Genomic DNA, 19,794 nt, shown 5'->3' with positions numbered 1-19,794 from the left:
CGCGAGTTGTTCCACACCTGGTGGAACCAGAGATTAAGAAAATCGAGCGATGCATCTGGGAATTGGCGCCACAGACTCTAAGCTTGATCACAGCGTCAACGCCTCCAACAACTATTGATGCGAATATCTTGAATTTGGCGCTCGCTAAGGAAGCACTTAGACTTGAAAGACTTGCAACCCCTGACAAGAAGAAGGAGACTCATGTGGAGCCATCGGGAGATAACAAGAGGAAATTCACAAAGTTCAAGAAGGGCACTCAAGCAGATAACAAGATCAGGACCAAAAAGGGGAAAAAGCACATAGGTATCCCACCTAAGTGCAACAACTGTCTACATTATCATAACGGGCGATGCAGGTATGGGAAATGTGGAACCTGTGGAAAGGTTGGTCACCCTAAGGAAACATGTTGGTACGGTACCGGACATAGGAATGAAGGTCAAGATGGCAGCGGAAATCGTGAAGAAAATAGCAACAACGATTACCAGGAAGGAAACAGTCTTAATCAAGAACCGGGTCAAGGTTGTGGTAGCGTAGGGTATTTCCAGAGAGTTTACTTGGGGACTAAAGCCGAGATGTGATAAGTGAAAGTTCCACCATGAAGGTCGATGCCAGAAGCCTTGGTGCGATAGGTGTGGAAGGGAAGGACACAACAAGTACGCCTGCCGAACGAGGTCTCCCAAACAAGAAGGAAATAATACCAGCAACCAAGACGGAAACGATGATGGTAGAACTCCAGGGTGCTTCAAATGCGGGGAAGTGGGGCACTTTAGGAAGGAATGCCTAAAGGATGACCAGAACCGTGGAAGGGCGAGCAACATCGGAGCTCGTGAAGCATGCCAGGATCCAGTTATGGTTACTGGTACGTTCTCTATTAACCAAAATTTGGTACTTATGTTGTTTGAGACCGATGCCAACCATAGCTTCGTATCTCTAGAGTTTAAGAATATACTTGGTTTAGTAGCAGTAAATTAGATGTCCCGTATCTGATAGAACTGGCTAATGAGAAGCTAGTGGGATGCCAATAAAATAATAAAAGACTGCGTGATAGAACTTAGAGAGCGTGAGTTCTCGATAGATCTTCTGCCAGCAGAGTTGAGAAGCTTCGGCGTTGTTGTTGGGATGGAATGGTTGCCGAATATTCGTACAGAAATTGTTCACCATGAAAAGATTATCTGCATCCCGATGGCGAGTGAAGAGAGGATCGTGATTCTTGGAGAAAAAGCAGGGTATGCTACTACGAGTTACTGGCTATTTGAAGCCACGGAAGTTTTGCGTAAAGAATGTGTCGCCTTCATAGCCCATGTCGCGGGCAAAGAAACCGACGAACCGAAGCTCGAAGATGTCCCTGTGGTAAGGGGATATCCCAAAGTCTTCTACAAAGACTCGCCAGGAGTTACCCCCTCAGCGACAAGTCGAATTCCACATCGCTTTGGTTCCAGGCACCACGCCTGTAGCTAAGATGCCTTATCAACTTACACTTCCAGAAATGCAAGGATTGTCAGCGCAGCTTTAGGAGTTGCTAGAGAAGGAAGCTAACAGACCAAGTTTCTCGTTTTGGGAAACTCCAGTTTTGCTCGTCAAGAAGAAGGACGATAGTTTTCGTACGTGCATCAACTACCAGGAGCGTAGGTCGAAACTTGTTAAGGGTTATCACTTAGGAACCACATCTGTTAACCCAAGCAAAACCTATTATTCTGACGTATACGCTATTTCAGTTGACCAAACGGATAAAGTACTCAAACTTCTATTATTTAAATTTCCACTTTCGCTTCTAGCGAGTAGATGTTCGCATCTCTACTCCCCTTAATGGTAGTTGCATCGCGTCAATTTTCTTCGCTGAGAGCGAACACTCATTTGCTTCGGTACTTGACCATTTCTTCATTTTAGCAAATACTCATTGTTTCATTACTTGGAAACTTATATGTCACACATGCACCATTTGCTACGCATGTGGTTTCGTTTCGAATAGACGCTTCATTAAAAGTTCAAATGTTATTTCGCTAAAGCTAACTATTGGTTAATGATTCGAATAACCCACGTTCTTGTAATTGTTGGCTCCTTTGTTGTCAAGCCAACACATTTTCTTGGGTCTTCTTTTATTTCCAGTTGCATTCATGGTTTGTCTTCGTAACCATGCGGAAATTCCCTTGTTGATACATAAGTTTATTGTCAGGCTACGTCGAAACCAAGTTCAATTGCTTGAACTTATCCATTTCACATATTCAATTTAAAGTGTCATATGATGTATTGGGAGCATCATATTCAAATATTTTTGCAAATGTAGTAGACTTGCCTGGTCTACGACTCCACTAAATCGTTTGTTGAATTCGACACCTTGTGGTGTCCTTCCAACTTGTAGCTTGTGCTAATCATGGTCAATCGTTTCACACAAAACTACATATACTTTTGTTTGACTTGTTATTTAAACATTCCTGATGCAACTACGAATCAAGACAATGATACACCAGATTCGCTTGTATTTCATTCGGTGTATTTTCGCAATTCAAGAATGTCAACACACTAATCCTTACCATTTATTTATTCGAAAGTTGACAGATCATTTTCATATTCAAGTTGCTGATTTTGAGTTCATATAGCGGATGCTATGGTTTGTGAAAACTCGTTTGCATACTGTGATCAATTGTTTGAGAATCCACTGGTCAAAACTCTTTTGTGGAACCCCTGTTAACTGAGTTACACTAGACTATACGTCTCGTGTCCTTTAACATCAAATGCTAGAACACGTGTCTTGTAACCATTGGGCTCTTATTGTTAAAATATATCCATAGAATCCACCTGATGCGAATAAGATTAGATTCGATTTTTCTCTACCCTCGTATTATTCATATATATACACGCATAATGAAACCCTAAGGAGTTAAGGTAGTACAAATTTCGGGACGAAATTTTCTTAACAGGGGGAGAATGTGACAACCGTCAAAAATCCAGGTATCCGTACAATTAATTAATATTGATTAGTGATTAATGACTGTGCTTAATTACAACTGATGACTTAAACTTCTTTCTGATTTTTGTATCATACATACATGTGCATCACATTTCATATTGTCACCTCATTCTTGCATACAAACTTTAGTGGCATAAACGATGCACAAAGCACAACTAGCACAGTTAGCGGATAACTCAGAAAAATGCTGACGATGTCCAGTACATAGACAGACAGTGTTTTGAGACCCTGTATGGGCCAGAGACAAGGTACTACACTAGTAGGGTGTATAGGGAAGTAAGGACCATAAAACTGCTTCACTAGGTGATAGTTTAAGTGTCGGAAAGTGCCTAAAACCCACTTAAAGTGCCGAATTCAGCACATTTAAGCAAAATTCAGCATTTTAATAAACTAGTAACATGCAAAAATATGGCAAAATGGTCCTGAATGCTTTCCTAAGTGTCGGGAATTAAAAGTGTCACAAAAGGGTACCTAAAAATCACTAAACGTAATAGTTTGACACTTTAACGAACCGGTATCTAACCGAACAACCGGACATTACCCGAAACACCAAAATTATACTAGAAACATTGTTTTAATGTTTCTAGACTAGTTATCATCCGCGAACACCCTAACACACTAAATAACACAACATACACTTGAACACTAACCATTATACTTGGAATCCTAACTAAACATTTAACTTACCATTGAAATCAAACTAATACCCCCCTATGGACGGTCACCTATGTGGCCCACCATCAAGATTTATATAATCTTGCTTGATTTCCTTAAATCTTGTAAGATTTGATTTGAGATTATGCATGTACTATTACCAACACATAATACAATGGTTAAAAGGTTTAGATGGTTATAAGAGAAGCAAGAGTTCTCATTCATCACCCACACTTCTCAACACCACAACTCTCCTTCTCTCTTCCTTCTTCTCGGCCGTGAGCACCCAACACCACCATCATCATTTCCATTTTGCTTCCATCCATTCCAAGATCACTACATGGTGTTAGAAGGTGTTTAATGAAGCTTGGTGCTTGTGGATCTTGAAGGACCTTCATCAATCGCTTTTATGCATCACTTTTATCATCATCAACATCTAGTGTTCTCCCCTAGCCTTGTGCTGGTAGTAAGGCTCTTATGATCTCTTGATCTTTCATATATAGTTGGTTAATTAGTGATGAACATTGTTAAACATGATGAACAATAAAAGACATAATCATAAATCTCTAACATAAGCTCATAAACATATGAAATCATGTTGATTTATGATTTTTTGCTTCTTGTTGATGGATTATTAGTGTTAGTGATGCTAAACATCATAAGTAACCTACTAGATTGTGATTAAACACATGATCTAATAAGTTAGAGTGGTGATCTTGTGAAAGACCAAGATCATCATGCTTCATGTTACATGAACTTGAATGATAAAAGTTGTTTTCATAAAATGATGATATAAATAAGATAAAAGTCTTGTGAGTGGATGATTTCTAAAATAGTTTTCCAAAGGAACCAAGTTAAATAACAAGATTTGTATAAACATTGTTTTAAAGAAAACCAATCATGTTTCTAGTGTTGAAACAAGTATAAGAACACTTTGTTTACAAGAAAAATTGAAAAGAATGATTTTTGGAAAAATCATCTAGTAAGTTGTAAACACTTAAAACTTTTAAGAATGAGATTTTTAAAGAAATAAACACACTCTAAAAGGTAACTAAGTCTACTAAACATATTACCAAGTTACTACAAGTTTTTTACGAAAACTCAAGTTCAAGATCATTATGTAGATAGCTTTGTTTTAGCTCTTGGTAAGTGTAGGTTGATTGTTGATTGTTTATGATGATTTTTGAAAAGAAAATGATATGCTTTAATAGCATGGGCACCTCCATTTTTAGAGGAAACTATGGCGAAATTTTCTAAAAACATAAACACTTAGAAAAATATTTTCTAAACAAGTATTTACAAGTGAGTTTTAACCATGGTTTTCAATATAAACGTTGCCATAGATTCTGTTACAAAAAATACAAGTATCGGAGGTTGGTTTTTATAAATAAAAATGGATAAATATGTATTTAGAATATATATTTACATTAAAGACACACTGTGTGATTATTTGTACACTTGGTGTAATAGTTATATTATTTTAGGATTTAAGGTAATATAACTTAACAAATACCAAGAATTTACAATCCAAATAATACCAAAAATCACAAGGAATACATATATAAGTCACACACTTAATATGGTGAAATCGAACGCAAGGATGTAACTTACAAAATATTCCGGAAGATACCGTTATAAATATATTTTTGGTAAATATTATTTTGGATACGAAAGAAACGAAAATACGATTTTTATTATTATTACAAGGTATATCATATTTCGACAAGGAGAAAATATATTATTTTTGGGGAAGTTAAAATAAAAGGAGAAAATATATTATTTTTGGGGAAGTTAAAATATATTTTCTTAGTATATTCAGAAGATATATGATGTTTGGGAAAAATATATATTTTCTTGAAATACATTATTTTGGACAAAATAAGTTTATATATACTCTCTAAGTGAAACTTGAAAATATATTGTTTTGGAAATATATTATTTCGGAACTACAAATACAAGAATACGAAAATGCATATATGGGATACCCCCATCCTTGGGAAGGAAATACGAAAATAAATACTTGAGAAGTATTAATACAAAAATATTGTTTAGGCAATCATTCCAAAATTAAATATAATTGTAAAGTTAAAATAATTATTATGTTAACAAGAAATTATAACTTGGAATAATATTGGGAACATAAAAGGAACGTAACTCAAAAACGTTAAACTCTAAGCCAAGGCACGACCCGTTCGTCTAATAGACCATAGCACATTTTAGGTAGTCGCGTTTGCTGAAGAGAATTGGGTTACGATTGTGAAGACGCAAAACAGTGAGTTCATGTTCCCCCTTTTCTTTTAACTGTTTTCAGTTTTATAACTTCGGGGGTGAAATACATGTTACAATTGTTTACAAACGTTTTATACATGGTATGATTAGCTTAAGGAGGGTTACTGCTTGATTATGTGAGTGGTGGGTATGACACTTAAGGCCATTAATCCTCGTTGTAGGACCGAGGGATATGAGTGATAGATCTATTTGGGTGTAGCGAGCCCACACCCATGCGGACCAGGGTGGCCCATGTGGTGACTATGTCTTCTTCCCGGAGACAAATTTGCTAGGTTTGAGTTTTCCTGCACCATTTCACGCATACCATTGGCCTTGCAAACCATTGGTGATCTGTTTTTCCTTATTGCTACCTACCAGGGACATACATACATACAGACATACTTTAAAGGTTTATTCATACACATACACATGAACTCGCTCAACTTTTGTTGATATTTTTCAGATTACATGTATTTCAGGGAATTAAGTGGATCTGGAAGGTGTGCATGTTTTTCAAGTTGCGTATAAATAAGGGATGTCATCCAAGTCTTTAGAGTTTAGGAGATGTATCTTACTCCTGGACGAGATACATGGTTCTAAGCTCGGGTTGGTTTAAGGTCTTTCTGTTGAGTCTTCGTGAACTCATTTAAACATGTTATGGTTTGTAATTTGAATTCGGTGTCAGCGTCTCAGACAATTATGTTATGTTGTTTTCAAACTTTATCAATGGATGAACATCTAAATGTTTTATCATATAGTTGATGTTATGATTGAATGCAATGATATTAAGAAAGTCACACCATAATCACGCTTCCGCAAAAGTCAGGGTGTGACAAAATCTACGTGACGCTTACATGGCGTGATAAAGCCCCTATAGGCTTTAAACCACACCCACCAGAATAATGAATGAGTTCTTCTTTTGTCATCTAATATTGTTTCATCTTTAACGACATAAAGTGGACACTAAATGTGGTTTAATGTTATTTTGCTAGATATTGAGAGATGGATTTTAAAAATGGGTTTAAAAGCCATTTGAGTTGATCCTTTTAAAAAAATTAAATTTTATTTTTATAAACTATAAAGATATTCAAGTATTATATCCTTTTTACACCATTCACGACAACTTATCTATCTATCTAATATAATAAAGAGTTAACTGCCATTTTCGTCCCTGTGGTTTGGTCACTTTGGCCATTTCAGTCCATTTTTCAAAAATGCGCCATTTTCCTCCCCGACGTTCTGGAAAGGTGCCATTTCAGTCCAAAAATCATAACCCAGTTAAGTCGGTTTGTTAATAAGGACTGATTGTGTAAATTTGTAACATAAAGGACCATTTAAGTAAAATGTATAAATATTAATATAACTATAAAATATATAATATATATATATATAATGTATACATATATATATATATATACAGATCAGACGAGAGAGGGAGAGGGTGAACCGGAGCTCCGGTGGTCACCACCGCCGCCGCCGAAACCACCACCATCAACGTCATCATCGTCATCAGACGAGAGAGGGAGAAAGTCGGAGAGAGAGAGAGAGAGAGATAACGACGATAGAGAGAGAGAGTGAAGGAGGCGAGAGAGAGAACCGGCAACGGTGGGGGTGCCGTTTTTCCGGTGAGTTGCAGGCGGCGACAGTGGTAATGAAGGTCTGATGATGATGATGAAGATCGCGATGATGATGATGAAGGTCGATGATGAAGGTCTGATGATGAAGGTCCGGTGAGTTGCAGGCGGCGGCGGCGGTGGTGAGTATGCAGGTAATGTGAGAATGCAGGTCTGATGATAATGATGATGAAGATCACGATGATGATGAAGGTCGATGATGATCGATGATGATGATAACAGATGATGACGATGATGACGTTGATGGTGATGGTTCCGGCGGCGGCGGTGGTGACCACCGGAGCTCCGGTTCTGGCTCCGGTTCACCCTCTCCCTCTCTCGTCTGATCTGTATATATATATGTATACATTATATATATATATATATATATATTATATTATATAATTATATTAATATTTATACATTTTACTTAAATGGTCCTTTATGTTACAAATTTACACAATCAGTCCTTATTTACAAACCGACTTAACTGGGTTATGATTTTTGGACTGAAATGGCACCTTTCCAGAACGTCGGGGAGGAAAATGGCGCATTTTTTAAAAATGGACTGAAATGGCCAAAGTGACCAAACCACAGGGACGAAAATGGCAGTTAACTCTATAATAAAAGAAACCTGCTTTGGGACATGTGTCACTCAGAGCTCCTTACACTTTTTCCCCGTTTAATGCCCAACGTCAAATATGGGCACTGGGTTATGAAACTAGATTAACCCTAAATTAGTCACCTAAATTTTAAATTTATAAAACTAAGACTATCTAATCTAGACCACACAACCGGCAAGTGTACCGGTCAATTTAGTATTGTGACAACGGTGACTACAGTTATCACCAACCAATCCTAAACAATTTCGTAAGCAATAAAACCTTGTGTTTTATTTAGTGGATTGTGTAATTATCTATGATATTTGCACATATCAATCCTTGTTCAAATTCAAACCCTTAAACGCTTTCTGGAAAGTTATACGCAAACTGATGCGTAAACGTAATCAGTTTAACGTGACAAACACTCCAGAACAGAAACATAAGCTCAACATACCTTAAATAACCTTTACATAACTTAGAAATAAGTTTTTAAGGGGTTTGGTATGGCAAAAAAAGTTTATTCGATCACAGGGACTATTTGCGTCAAACTGCAAAAGTCTGCGGTTTCGTATGGTAACGTACATTCCAGAACATGATCATAAGCTAAACATACCATAAATAACCTTAACATAGCTTAGAAATAAGCTTTGAGGGGTTCGGTATGCGAAAACGCGCTTATTTGATCACAGGGACTAAAAGCGTCAAAAACTGCGTAAGTTTGCATATACGCGCATATCTTACGTTATGACCACATCCGGACATCCAAAAATTTTTGTAGTCACTAAAATGATTTATTTTAGTGATAGGAATGCAAAAATACCATTCGTCGCTTAATTTGGATCGTTTTCGCGTCCGTTTGAGTTTCGCCGTAATTAACCGAATAACGTGACCGTACGACCAAACGAACCGACATCCGTGATATTTCCAAGCATATTTCAAGTCCCTTATACTTTGACGTCCTTGTAGAGCCTTGAAAATGGCTTAACGGAGGATAAATACGTCAAATATGCATGTATGTGCGTGAAGGGACTAAATATGTAATTTTTGAAACTGTTGATGCGCTCGCGCCGTGCGATGGCCAAGGGGGCCATCTGTCGCGCCACGCAACAGCCCTCTGTCGACAGAATAGTTGTTTTTCAGCTGCAGCTTGTTTCTTCTTGGCTTGTTGATGATATTCTTTGTTTGGGGACCAAGTTAACACTTCTCCAAGGAATTACAAGCTGGCCATAACACTTGTAGGGTCAAGATTAATGCTTGGGCAATACAAAATACACATGTAATGATCCTACAAGAATCCAACAAGTATAAATAGCCTTGATTTCCCTTGCACTCATTGCTCATTCCTCATTTCTCTTCTCTCAAACTCTAAGTGGAGGCTACCATCAATTGGAGGCCACCTACCTAAGTTTTCTAGTGCATCTTTCCAGCCTTAGAACATTTTGTAAGTGTTCTTTCATGGCTAGTTATTATTTTCAGCAATTAAAAGCTGAAAGTCAAACAATTTGACTAACAGTTTAACTTTCGGTTTTGACCGTGAATTGGTCAAATCAAAGTTCAATTGAACTTTACAACGTGATCGTAATCACGATAGTTATAATCCTTAGCGATTATACCTACTGATTACCACGTTGACTAGTTGCAGTGACGAGTCAAAGTTTCGGTCAAAATGCGCACTCACGTGCATTTTACGTGGAACTATTTTTAGGTATCAAAACACTTTGTTTTGATACCAAATCAGTTTTCTAACTTAGTTAAACATGTTTTAACATGTTTAACTTGTCACTACTAGTTTAGTGCTTGTTTAGGGTCGTAAGTCAAGCGGTCTAAACAACCGCTTAGACTTTCGAACCCGACCCGTTTGGTCGATCATTAGGATCCGACCAAACATATTTTGTGACCATAGTTATATAGGGAATAACCTACTGAGGTTATACCTTATGGTCACCTTGTTTGGTTAGTTATTCGTTAAGTCGTTTATATGCCCATTAAAAATGACCAAAATGCCCTTATTGAGCATAAATTCATTTTTAACATATGTAATCAAACTTTTGACATCTAAACTGATTTAATAGCATTTTTAAACATGTTTGGGCATGTAAGACTTAACATATGACATAAATAACCATCTGACCTTATATTTACGCAAACGACACGTTAAAGTAGCTTAAACTACCTTAACGGGTCGAAACGGGTCAAAAGCACTTAGGATAACTTTCTAATCAAAATGTTAGGTCTATTAAATCATGCCATATGAGTTCCAATACTCATTTGATTTATAGAACTTCATTCTATCCTATCCTCCGGTTTAGGATCCGATTATTAACACAGTTACCTAAACTAGGTGCCGTGTTGATTCCGTGATTCCTCGAGCTTTAATTGGTCTTTATTCCAAAACTATTAAGCAACCCCAAGTGAGTACATAGTCCCCTCTTTTACCGTTTTCAAATATTTTGGGTTGATACACATGTGCCTACTTGTTACTTTCATGTTTTCATGCTTTTCATGACATATGCTTGCTATGTTCAACTAGTACACATATAGTACATGATTTCAATTATGTTTTGCTACATATGTTGACTTAACATACTAACACATTGATTTCAAGGATCCATTTTGCTTCATATGTTGACTTAGCATATCTAGCGCCTTGAATTCATGAACATTCCTACTTGGTATGTTTACTTAGCATACTTAGTACATGGTTTACAAAGACATCTTACATGACATGCTCTCATTGATTACAACATTTGGTATGTTAAACGAGACTAGATACATTCATTAACGTTATCTCACCGACCGGTAGTATGTATGGTTTACCATAGGTTTGATAACCTCATTCCCGCTTCCTAGTTTGTTTGGAAGTATCCATCCGGGGAATGACAGAACCCGATGAACATTGATAAACCTTTGCCTTTATAAGGGTTTATCTGACAAACGACAAGGCTTGAATGTATTCGTTAACAAACCATATAAATGTTCATATCGATAAAAGCATTTATTTTCAAAACATAACTTTTGATTTAAACTTAGGTTTATTCAAAGACATTGTTTTGTACACTATACATATGGTTTGAGTAAATACTCTTTATTCACCATACATGACATTTGGTTATATTGACATTATACATATGGTTTGAGGGAATACTTTTTACTTGCCATACAAGACATTTGATTATACAAGACATGGTTTACACTTGACATTGAACATTATTTACACATAACATTTTTACATTTGTTTAAACAAGACATTTTTGGTGGTTATTTAGTAAGTGATTTAAATAACGAGGCGTGTGTAATATGATAAAAGCATGGTGGATGCACCGCTGGTACTTCCTATATATAAGTGTTTTTATGATATTACATAACGTAGCGTTATTTAAACCACTTCGACAAAGACAGAGACATGATACATTTTATACAGAGACATGACACATTTTTCACAAGGCATTGTTTTACATATAACATATTTTGAACAAGAACATGATACTTTTTATACAAGGACATGACACATTTTACACAAAGACATGATATCTTTTTACAAAAGACATCATTTTTTTACAAAGATTCATGGCTACTTTTGAGTTAAACATTTCTTTTAACAAAATCAAGGCCATGAATCCTAACAACAAAGCCTATGTTACTCATAGGCATTTTTATGCTAACGTACCTATTTTCACATATGTTTCAGGTGTTTACGTTTGACTATGAGCATGCTTCACATAGGGCGGACTTGGGCCTTAGTGACTTTAAAACATACAAGATAATTGTTGTGCAATAAACAATGTAAACTGTTAAACTCAATAAAACAAAACTTTATGAACCATGTGTTATGAAACAATTTGTAACGTGACTCCCCAATGTTTTCCGCCACATGTTGTTGTATTACGCGATTGGGGTGTTACAAGTATAGCCTAAGTAACTCCGAGTATCGAACCCACGAGACTCTCTAATTACGTTTACTAACTTTTATCTAGACTTAGACTGACACAGAGTCTAACTGTTTTTATGTTTGAGGGTGGGTTTTCTAAAAATCCTAAATTTGCAATTAAATAAAATACTAAATTAAATAATCACAAAATAACTTGGGTTTTACTCAGATGGTGGAAGACAACTACCTAGATTGGAATCTTGGTTTGCATCAGTAAAGATATTATAAGGATATTAGTTATTATGGAACCGGGATCTTCTAATACTAAACCTGTCGAAATACCGAACAAGACCCCCGACCCTTCTCAGGAAGACACTTATGGTACTCTAAAGGTTGTTATAAACACCGGTTGGATAGACTCTCTCTCAAGACATCTAAGTGGTTTACGAAAGTTCCCTAATTTGATTTACTCACTCTCAGGACATAAACCTAGGATAGACTCGGGTTCTTGATTAGACTTGATAGAGAACGCTCACTAAAGCAACTAGTTCAGACTCATCTCGAAGCTCCTACCTAACAATTTAATGACTTAGATCTAACAATAACCTCGCACCTCTCAGCTATTAAGACTAGTAGAACACTTAAAATTATTTGATTGCTGAATATCACTTCTAAGGTATATTGGCAAATTAACCATAAAGATCACAATTAAAAATCATAATCCAGCATGAACCTGTTATGTGATATAGACAGTCACCAAGATTCACATGAAGCAATAAACAATATTCAAACACTTTTAAGCATGCATATACATTTAAATAATAATCGAGTCAACTACTTTGGCAAACAATCCATAAATAACTAATTATCCATCATAAAAATCAAAACTTTGCAAAACCAATCATCCAATCAGTATAGAAAATTAGCCAAGAAACACAGTTTTAAAAACAAGCAAACCTGGTTCAAATAATGAATTCATTGACAAAGAATAAAAGAAACTAGAAAATAAAAGAACCCGAATAGTAAAACCCGATAATTCCTTGTTTTCCAAGCTTCTTGATCTTCAATCCCAATAATTCTTGAGCCTTGTCCCTTGCCAATAATCCTCTAAAAATCGTTCCCCCCAAGCTCTGCTCGTCTGATGTCCCGCCGTTTTTTACTATATTGCGTCCCCTCTGGTGTATGATCGTATAAAGTTGATTATGTATCACTAATAATGATGTCTACTTTTTGAATATATGTATATATCCTCAATTAAAAAAGTGGCGTCCAAGGTTCCTTAGAGTTTAGGTATTATCTAAACAATATATACATAATTGTTCACAAAGCCCAAAAATCATGATTCTACTTATAATTCCGTTGGGCTTTATCCCATTTTTTTCTTTGATTTCTTTTTCGTCTGATTGTGATGATCTCTATTAGCCGCCTCCTTTCAATATTAATAATAATAATAATAATAATTATTGGCAGCACCTCCAACAAATATAATATATATAGCCTGTTAGTCTTATGCAGCCCAACACCAATAAATTAAATGGACTCAAATTATAAAAATGTATATTGATGTGGGCCTAGCCCTTTTTCTCGATCCAAATATATATTTCTTGTAGCAGCCCTCTAACTTAAAAAATAGAGATAGTGGCCTCTGCCTACTCATAGAAAATAGCGGCGAATTTCCTTCGGTCACTGGCGGTCTACTCTACTCAACTGGCTGGTTATTTCCTTATTACTAGTTTTTGCTCCATTTGCACCAGGACCTGCCAAAATACAAAATAATATAATTTAATACTAAAACTAAATAAAAACTATACATAAATTATACACTCTACACAGGATAAATATGTGTATTTTACAACACATCATATCTTATCTTATGTCATCACTGATCTTTCTTATGTGCTTACTTGATAATTGATATTTACAATTATCGAGTATTCTCATTGAGGGTACAAAATCTTTAAGTGTATGAAGGTTGATAATTGATATTATATAAATTGTTTTTACGGCTTATGTTTTTGCTTTGCCTAAATACATAACTGTTTTTCTGGGGGTTCCGTGTGCAACAAATAATGTGAATGGTTATGATTGTTCTATTGGTACATATTTTTAGACTGAAGACTGTGTTAACAAAACGAATGTGATGAGCCATATTATTAATTCCTAATGAAGCAATGGTAATTTGATAGTGTAATGGCACCAAAACGATATGAATCCTTACTTACGTTGGCTAGAGATTCGATTAATCGTATGGGTAACATCTGAAATTGAATTCGTGTAGGCGATGATGTTATCTGAGCCGCATGTGTTTTACAAAAAATTAATGTATCTTTTGTAATCTTTTTCTAAAAGTTTTTTTAGGTATATTTATAGTGGGGGATATGACAAGCTTCAATGATAGACAACTTTTGGCACGTTTGCAACATTTGGTTGACGAGGTCGTAGCATATGATCAATGTATTACCGAAAAATGAGACGAACTTGCATTAAAGATGGCATATATTCGTCAGACCCAGGTAAAGCTGCAAGATGCAATTGACGCGTTATATGCACGTTATGAAGCGAACCGGGAAACAGAAAAACTAGATTAGCTTTTACTATGTACTGTTAGTTTTTTAGGTAGGAAATCTAATCGTAATTGATTGTAATTTTGTTTTATGCTATTATACATTCAATCGAATATTTAGTGCCTTTAAGTTTTTACCGTTTGTCATCTTAACGTGTATTATTAGTATTTACCATGATGCTTGTAAAGCAACGCACACAGGCATCATACCCGTTAACATAATATTTGGCAATATAATTCACACAATACATTTTCTTTAATGATAAACTCACATTTACTACACCTACCACTAAAATCTAAACCACTTACCTCTAATGACACTTAGGGGCTGTTTGGTAGCCTCTTAATGATTACATTAAGAGGCTACATCTTAATGGGTCAGAGTTAAGGGTGTTTGGTTTGCTTAGTGGACACATCTAAATGATTAAGTGGGCCTCTGACTGATTCAGATTGAAGACATCTCTGAATGAAAACTTGACCTAAATACCCACGCACGTCACGTTCCTCTCATCTTTCTCTTCTTCTGGCGATCACGCAAACCACCACCATCCAAGCAAATCAAGGCTTCGATTACCCAATTCCAAGCAAATCTCGACATCTGGTAATATCGCCTGCATCTGCACTTGTTCTTACATGTGTCCATATGTTTTTTTATTGATGACCTATAGTTTTTTAATAATAATTGTTCAAGTTCCGGATATGATCAGTGAATCGCCTCGATTTCACCTTTTATTTACATATGATGAATTTGATTAGCTGTTTGATTCGCGGTCGTCTGGTAGATTATCCTAAAGTTTTGCGTGTTTGTGTGGTGGAGATTGATTCGATTTTTGTTGACTAAACTGTTAAATTCTGTAGATATGATGTGTTCATATATGTTTTTGTTGACTAAACTTTAACCCTGTGTTTTTGTATCTGAGATTTTACTTGTTTGTAACCTACCACCCACCCACCCATAAACAACAAACATTTTAAACTGAAAGAAAGAAAGAAATAAGTAAAGCTAGGCTAGGCTGATTATGAAGTTTCACCTTGGCTGAAGCAGAATTCTCCTTCTTTCTTTTTTTACTTGGATTATTGCTGCTGATGATGCTTGATTTTGCAGTGGATCGATTGTTCGCCAAAAGGCTTTTTTCTGTTTAGGTATTTTTCTGTTAGAAACGTATACTTTGGCTGGTGCTTCTTTCTCTTATGTCGATTTGTGTTATTAGGAACGTATACTTTATCAACATAATCTCTGTGTTTTACAGATTCTTGACAAAACTGATACTATCCTGCTTATAAGTGAAGAGCTAGTGTCGTGTCATAACTGATATCCAATCATCATATACCTTAACTGAACATAAAAACCATATGCTTAATTATTGATGTGCTTGTATGGTACTTGATGTTTGACGTTATTGAATCTTGCTTTTATTTTGTTTTGATATGTTCAAAGAAATGGCACATAAAAAGGGAAGGATTAGTTGGAAGCAAGAGAGTGTTGACAAAACATTTCTTGAAGCATGTATTGTAGAAGTAACACTCCATGGCCGTGAAGGAAGCAGCCTTAAACAAAGCTCATGGAAGAATGTGGCGGAAAAGTTGAAAACTGAACACAATTTCATAGCGGATCAAAAACAAATGAAGAACCGCTATGATTATCTAAAATCAAAATTTGCTGCTTGGTCAAAGCTTAAGAACAAAACCGGCAACGTTTATAATCCTGTAACAAACACCTTTAACTTGTCAGAAGAAGAATGGCAACCAGAGATAAAGGTATTTAGTTTTTCTAAATAATAGTTATTATTATATTTCAATTATCTTATACTATTTTATATTATTTTTCTACACAGTCAAACAAATACGTAGAAGCTTTGAGAAGCGCGCCACTTTCTTTCCCCGAGCTTTGTGTTCAACTGTTTGAGGGATCTACTTCGAACGGCTTTGACAGTTGGGGACCATCTTCTACACTTCCTCATCCTTCTGAGGAAGTGTTTGACCACAATTTAAATGGTATTGAGGATATCGAGTGCGGTCAAATGGAACCCCCAACTCAAGGTGCTACTGAGGAGGCATCCGGTCGGTCTAAAAAAAGGAGAAACGAAAAGATAAGGCAACAATAGATAAAGTTGGGGATTGCATTACTAAGGTGGCAAAGATCTTGATAGAGAAACACAATCTTTCTAATGATATTGATGCATGCATGGAGAAGTTGGAGACAATGGGATGGGGAGAGTTAGATGTGAAATATCAAACAACACTTTTGCTTTTTGGTGAAAGTGCTGATATTAGGAAAGTGTGGTTACGACTTCAGCCGCAAAGTTGTGAGCTATGGGTCTAGAATACTGGAGCAAAGTATGGATTGATCGAATAGGGTTTTGTGGGTGTCATGTTATGGATGTTTTATGCATAGGGTTTTTTGCACAAATTGTTATGGATGTTTTTTTAGATGATTCTGTGGATAATTGTTATGGATGTTTTTTTAGATGATTCTGTGGATATTATGTCAAGGATGTTTTTTGTTTAGATTGAATTTTGTGGATCTTATGTATCGATGGTTTTTAATATTTTGCTATGGATATTTTTTGATGTTACGATATGGATCTTTTGTTCATCTTGAATTTTGTTTAATGTTTATGACAGGTAGCCTATGGATCCTGACGATCAGATTATAGTTTTCATTCTCCTTTGTTGGTATTGGAAACGGTTAGACTCAAAAAGAAAAAGAAATGAAAAGATAAGAGACCTGAATTCGGCATTGACCAGTCATGCATACACACAAGAATTGTTGCATGGATCTTCTACACAGTGTCATGAGTTGATGCGTCTTTCACATGATGCATTTGTACTATTGTGCAATCATTTTAAAGAAAAAAATTGGTTGAAAAGTAGTAGGTCAATAAGCTTTGAAGAAAAGTTGACTATGTTTTTAACAGTCATAGGCCATAATGAACGTTTTCGAATGGTTAAACGAAGGTTTCAGCACTCAACAGAAACAATTCATAGATGTTTTCATGAGGTCCTAAATGCAATGATGAGTTTTGCAAGAGATGTTATAAATCCAACATCTTCTAATGCAATCGCAAATACCTCAGAACGACATAGAAAGCTAAAACAAATATTCCCTGGAGCAATAGGTGCGCTAGATGGAACTCTTGTACATGCAGTCGTGCCTGTTGATCAACAGACTCGTTATAGGGGAAAAGGAAAGGGTGAATGCTTTCAGAATGTCTTAGCAATTTGTGATTTTGATATGATATTCACGTTTGTATGGGCCGGATGGGAGGGGATTGCACATGATTCACGAGTTTTAAAAGAAGTAGCATTTAACCCGACTTCCAGGTTTTCCTTCCCCCCACCAGGTTTCTAATCATTTTAACTTTAATTATTTATAAATTACCTATTGTTTATGTAACAGTTTTGATACTGGTGTTTACAGATAAATATTATCTTTGTGACGCCGCATACACCAACACTCGTGTCTTTATGACTCCCTACCGTAATACGAGATATTGGTTAGCCGATTTTCGACGACAACGTGCGTTAACTAAGGAAGAAAAATTCAATCATGCCCATGCACAACTCAGAAATGTTATTGAGCGCTCATATGGTGTTTTGAAGGCGAGATTCCCAATCCTAAAGCAAATGGCTCCCTTTTCTTTTCCAATCCAAAGGGACATAGTGATCGCCTGTTTCGCGGTCCATAACTTTATAAGGAAATGCAATATTTGTGATCAATTATTTATGGAGTATGGCGAGAACACTGTGTTTTCTGAAATACAAGGTGGAGAAAATGTTGGGCAGTTCGTTCACGACATAGAATGGGGTTCACAAGACATCGAGTATATGACTACTTTGCGTAACCAGATAGCTAGTCAACTAATTTGAAATGTTTAAAATTAAAATTCTACGCAAATTTTGAATTTCTGGTTGAATTTTAGTATGTTTTTAAGAATTTTGAAGGATTTATATGAAATTTGGATTTTCTATAATGTTATTTGTTTTTATTTTATTATTATTAATCTTTCAGAACCGTCATTCAGAGCACTGACCAAACAGATACATTTCATTCAGCATAAAAAGTTCAGAGGGGTAAAGTAGTCATTGTGCATAGTCATTCAGAGGTCCAACCAAGCAGCACTTTTTGGTTCAGCACTTCCTGGTTCAGAGTCTCTTACCCATTCAAACCTCTTACTGGTTCAGCACTTACCCATTCAGAGGTTGCCAAACGGCCCTTGACTAAACACCCTTATTACTTAAAAAGGGACATCAATACAACACTTTGATGCTGTTTGATTATCGTTTCGTAATTCGCACATTAAATACAATATGTGTGGTATGTTAAATCTATATGCTGTTTGATTATCGTTTCGTAATTCGCACATTAAATACAATATGTGTGGTATGTTAAATCTATGCCAATTTCAAAGTTTTAACTTTATAATATTTAATCATCAAAACACGTAATATTTTAATTGATAAACGACCAATAATGTGGTGTATAGGTTTAAATAGTTAATCGCTACCTAATTCATGCTTTACATGCGTCTTGGTAGTGCTTTAATACATATATGTTGTTTGAATTTATTAAATACAAAGCATATATGTTGTTTGAATTTATTAAATACAAATTAAGTTTCAAACAATACGAAGTGAGAAGGCACATGGTGATATTTTCATAATTACTTTAAATATATTTATTAAGCTATATAATAAATTTAAAACTACTATAATTATTATTAGGCTAGTTTTTTTTTTTTCTGTAATATATGTATTAATTTGTGTAGTTAAAAAAGTACGTCAGTTCTTCGTATACTTTGTATTCTAACTTCTATTTGTACCTAATCATTCCTCTCTCTATATATGTGTATATATATGTGTATGTTTTTGTATTACGTTTAATATTGTGCTTACAAATAGATTTTGCGTTGCAAAAAAAAAAAAAAAAAAAAAAAAAAAAAAAAAAGAAAATCAACATGTTTTTCCTTTTGTTAACATGTATATTTAATTTTCTTTGATAACTTAGATTCTACATGTTTTTTATTTGTCAAGATATTTGCCTTTTACAAACGTAATAATCGATGATGTTTTCAAACGTCTGTTGCTCTAAAACAGTGCCTAATGTTATTATTATCTCATATATCTTCAGAATCAAGCTTGGAGTTTATCTACTAAAATAAAAATACGATGACCCAAAAAAAAAACCATCAAATAAAATTTTGGATTGATCATGATGGGTTTATAAAGCGAGACATAATCATATCCTTATTCTCAAA

At 35.4% G+C, this 19,794-nt stretch overlaps 2 protein-coding genes across 2 annotated transcripts; both read left to right on the top strand.

Moving 5' to 3' along the window:
* Positions 1-16,084: 16,084 nt before the first annotated feature.
* On the top strand, positions 16,085-17,010 carry LOC110866426. Its single transcript, XM_022115575.2, has 2 exons — positions 16,085-16,294; positions 16,372-17,010. The coding sequence occupies exons 1-2, from the start codon at positions 16,160-16,162 to the stop codon at positions 16,639-16,641; spliced, it is 405 nt and encodes a 134-aa protein (XP_021971267.2). The 5' UTR covers positions 16,085-16,159; the 3' UTR covers positions 16,642-17,010.
* Positions 17,011-17,552: 542 nt separating this feature from the next.
* LOC110866425 lies at positions 17,553-18,406 on the top strand. The gene is made up of 2 exons (XM_022115574.1): positions 17,553-17,880; positions 17,958-18,406. The coding sequence occupies exons 1-2, from the start codon at positions 17,553-17,555 to the stop codon at positions 18,404-18,406; spliced, it is 777 nt and encodes a 258-aa protein (XP_021971266.1).
* The last annotated feature ends 1,388 nt before the right edge of the window (positions 18,407-19,794 follow it).

The sequence above is a fragment of the Helianthus annuus genome, chromosome 7 (assembly GCF_002127325.2).
Source record: "Helianthus annuus cultivar XRQ/B chromosome 7, HanXRQr2.0-SUNRISE, whole genome shotgun sequence".
Taxonomy (NCBI): domain Eukaryota; kingdom Viridiplantae; phylum Streptophyta; class Magnoliopsida; order Asterales; family Asteraceae; genus Helianthus; species Helianthus annuus.
This window is presented reverse-complemented; position numbering and strand designations above follow the sequence as displayed.

Excerpts from the sequence above, each read along its gene's own strand:
- LOC110866426 (XM_022115575.2), top strand. The coding sequence starts at position 16,160 with ATGAAGAACCGCTATGATTATCTAAAATCAAAATTTGCTGCTTGGTCA. Across the intron at positions 16,295-16,371 it reads AATGGCAACCAGAGATAAAG|TCAAACAAATACGTAGAAGC; the intron begins GTATTTAGTTTT and ends TTTTCTACACAG.
- LOC110866425 (XM_022115574.1), top strand. The coding sequence starts at position 17,553 with ATGAGTTTTGCAAGAGATGTTATAAATCCAACATCTTCTAATGCAATC. Across the intron at positions 17,881-17,957 it reads GTTTTCCTTCCCCCCACCAG|ATAAATATTATCTTTGTGAC; the intron begins GTTTCTAATCAT and ends TGGTGTTTACAG.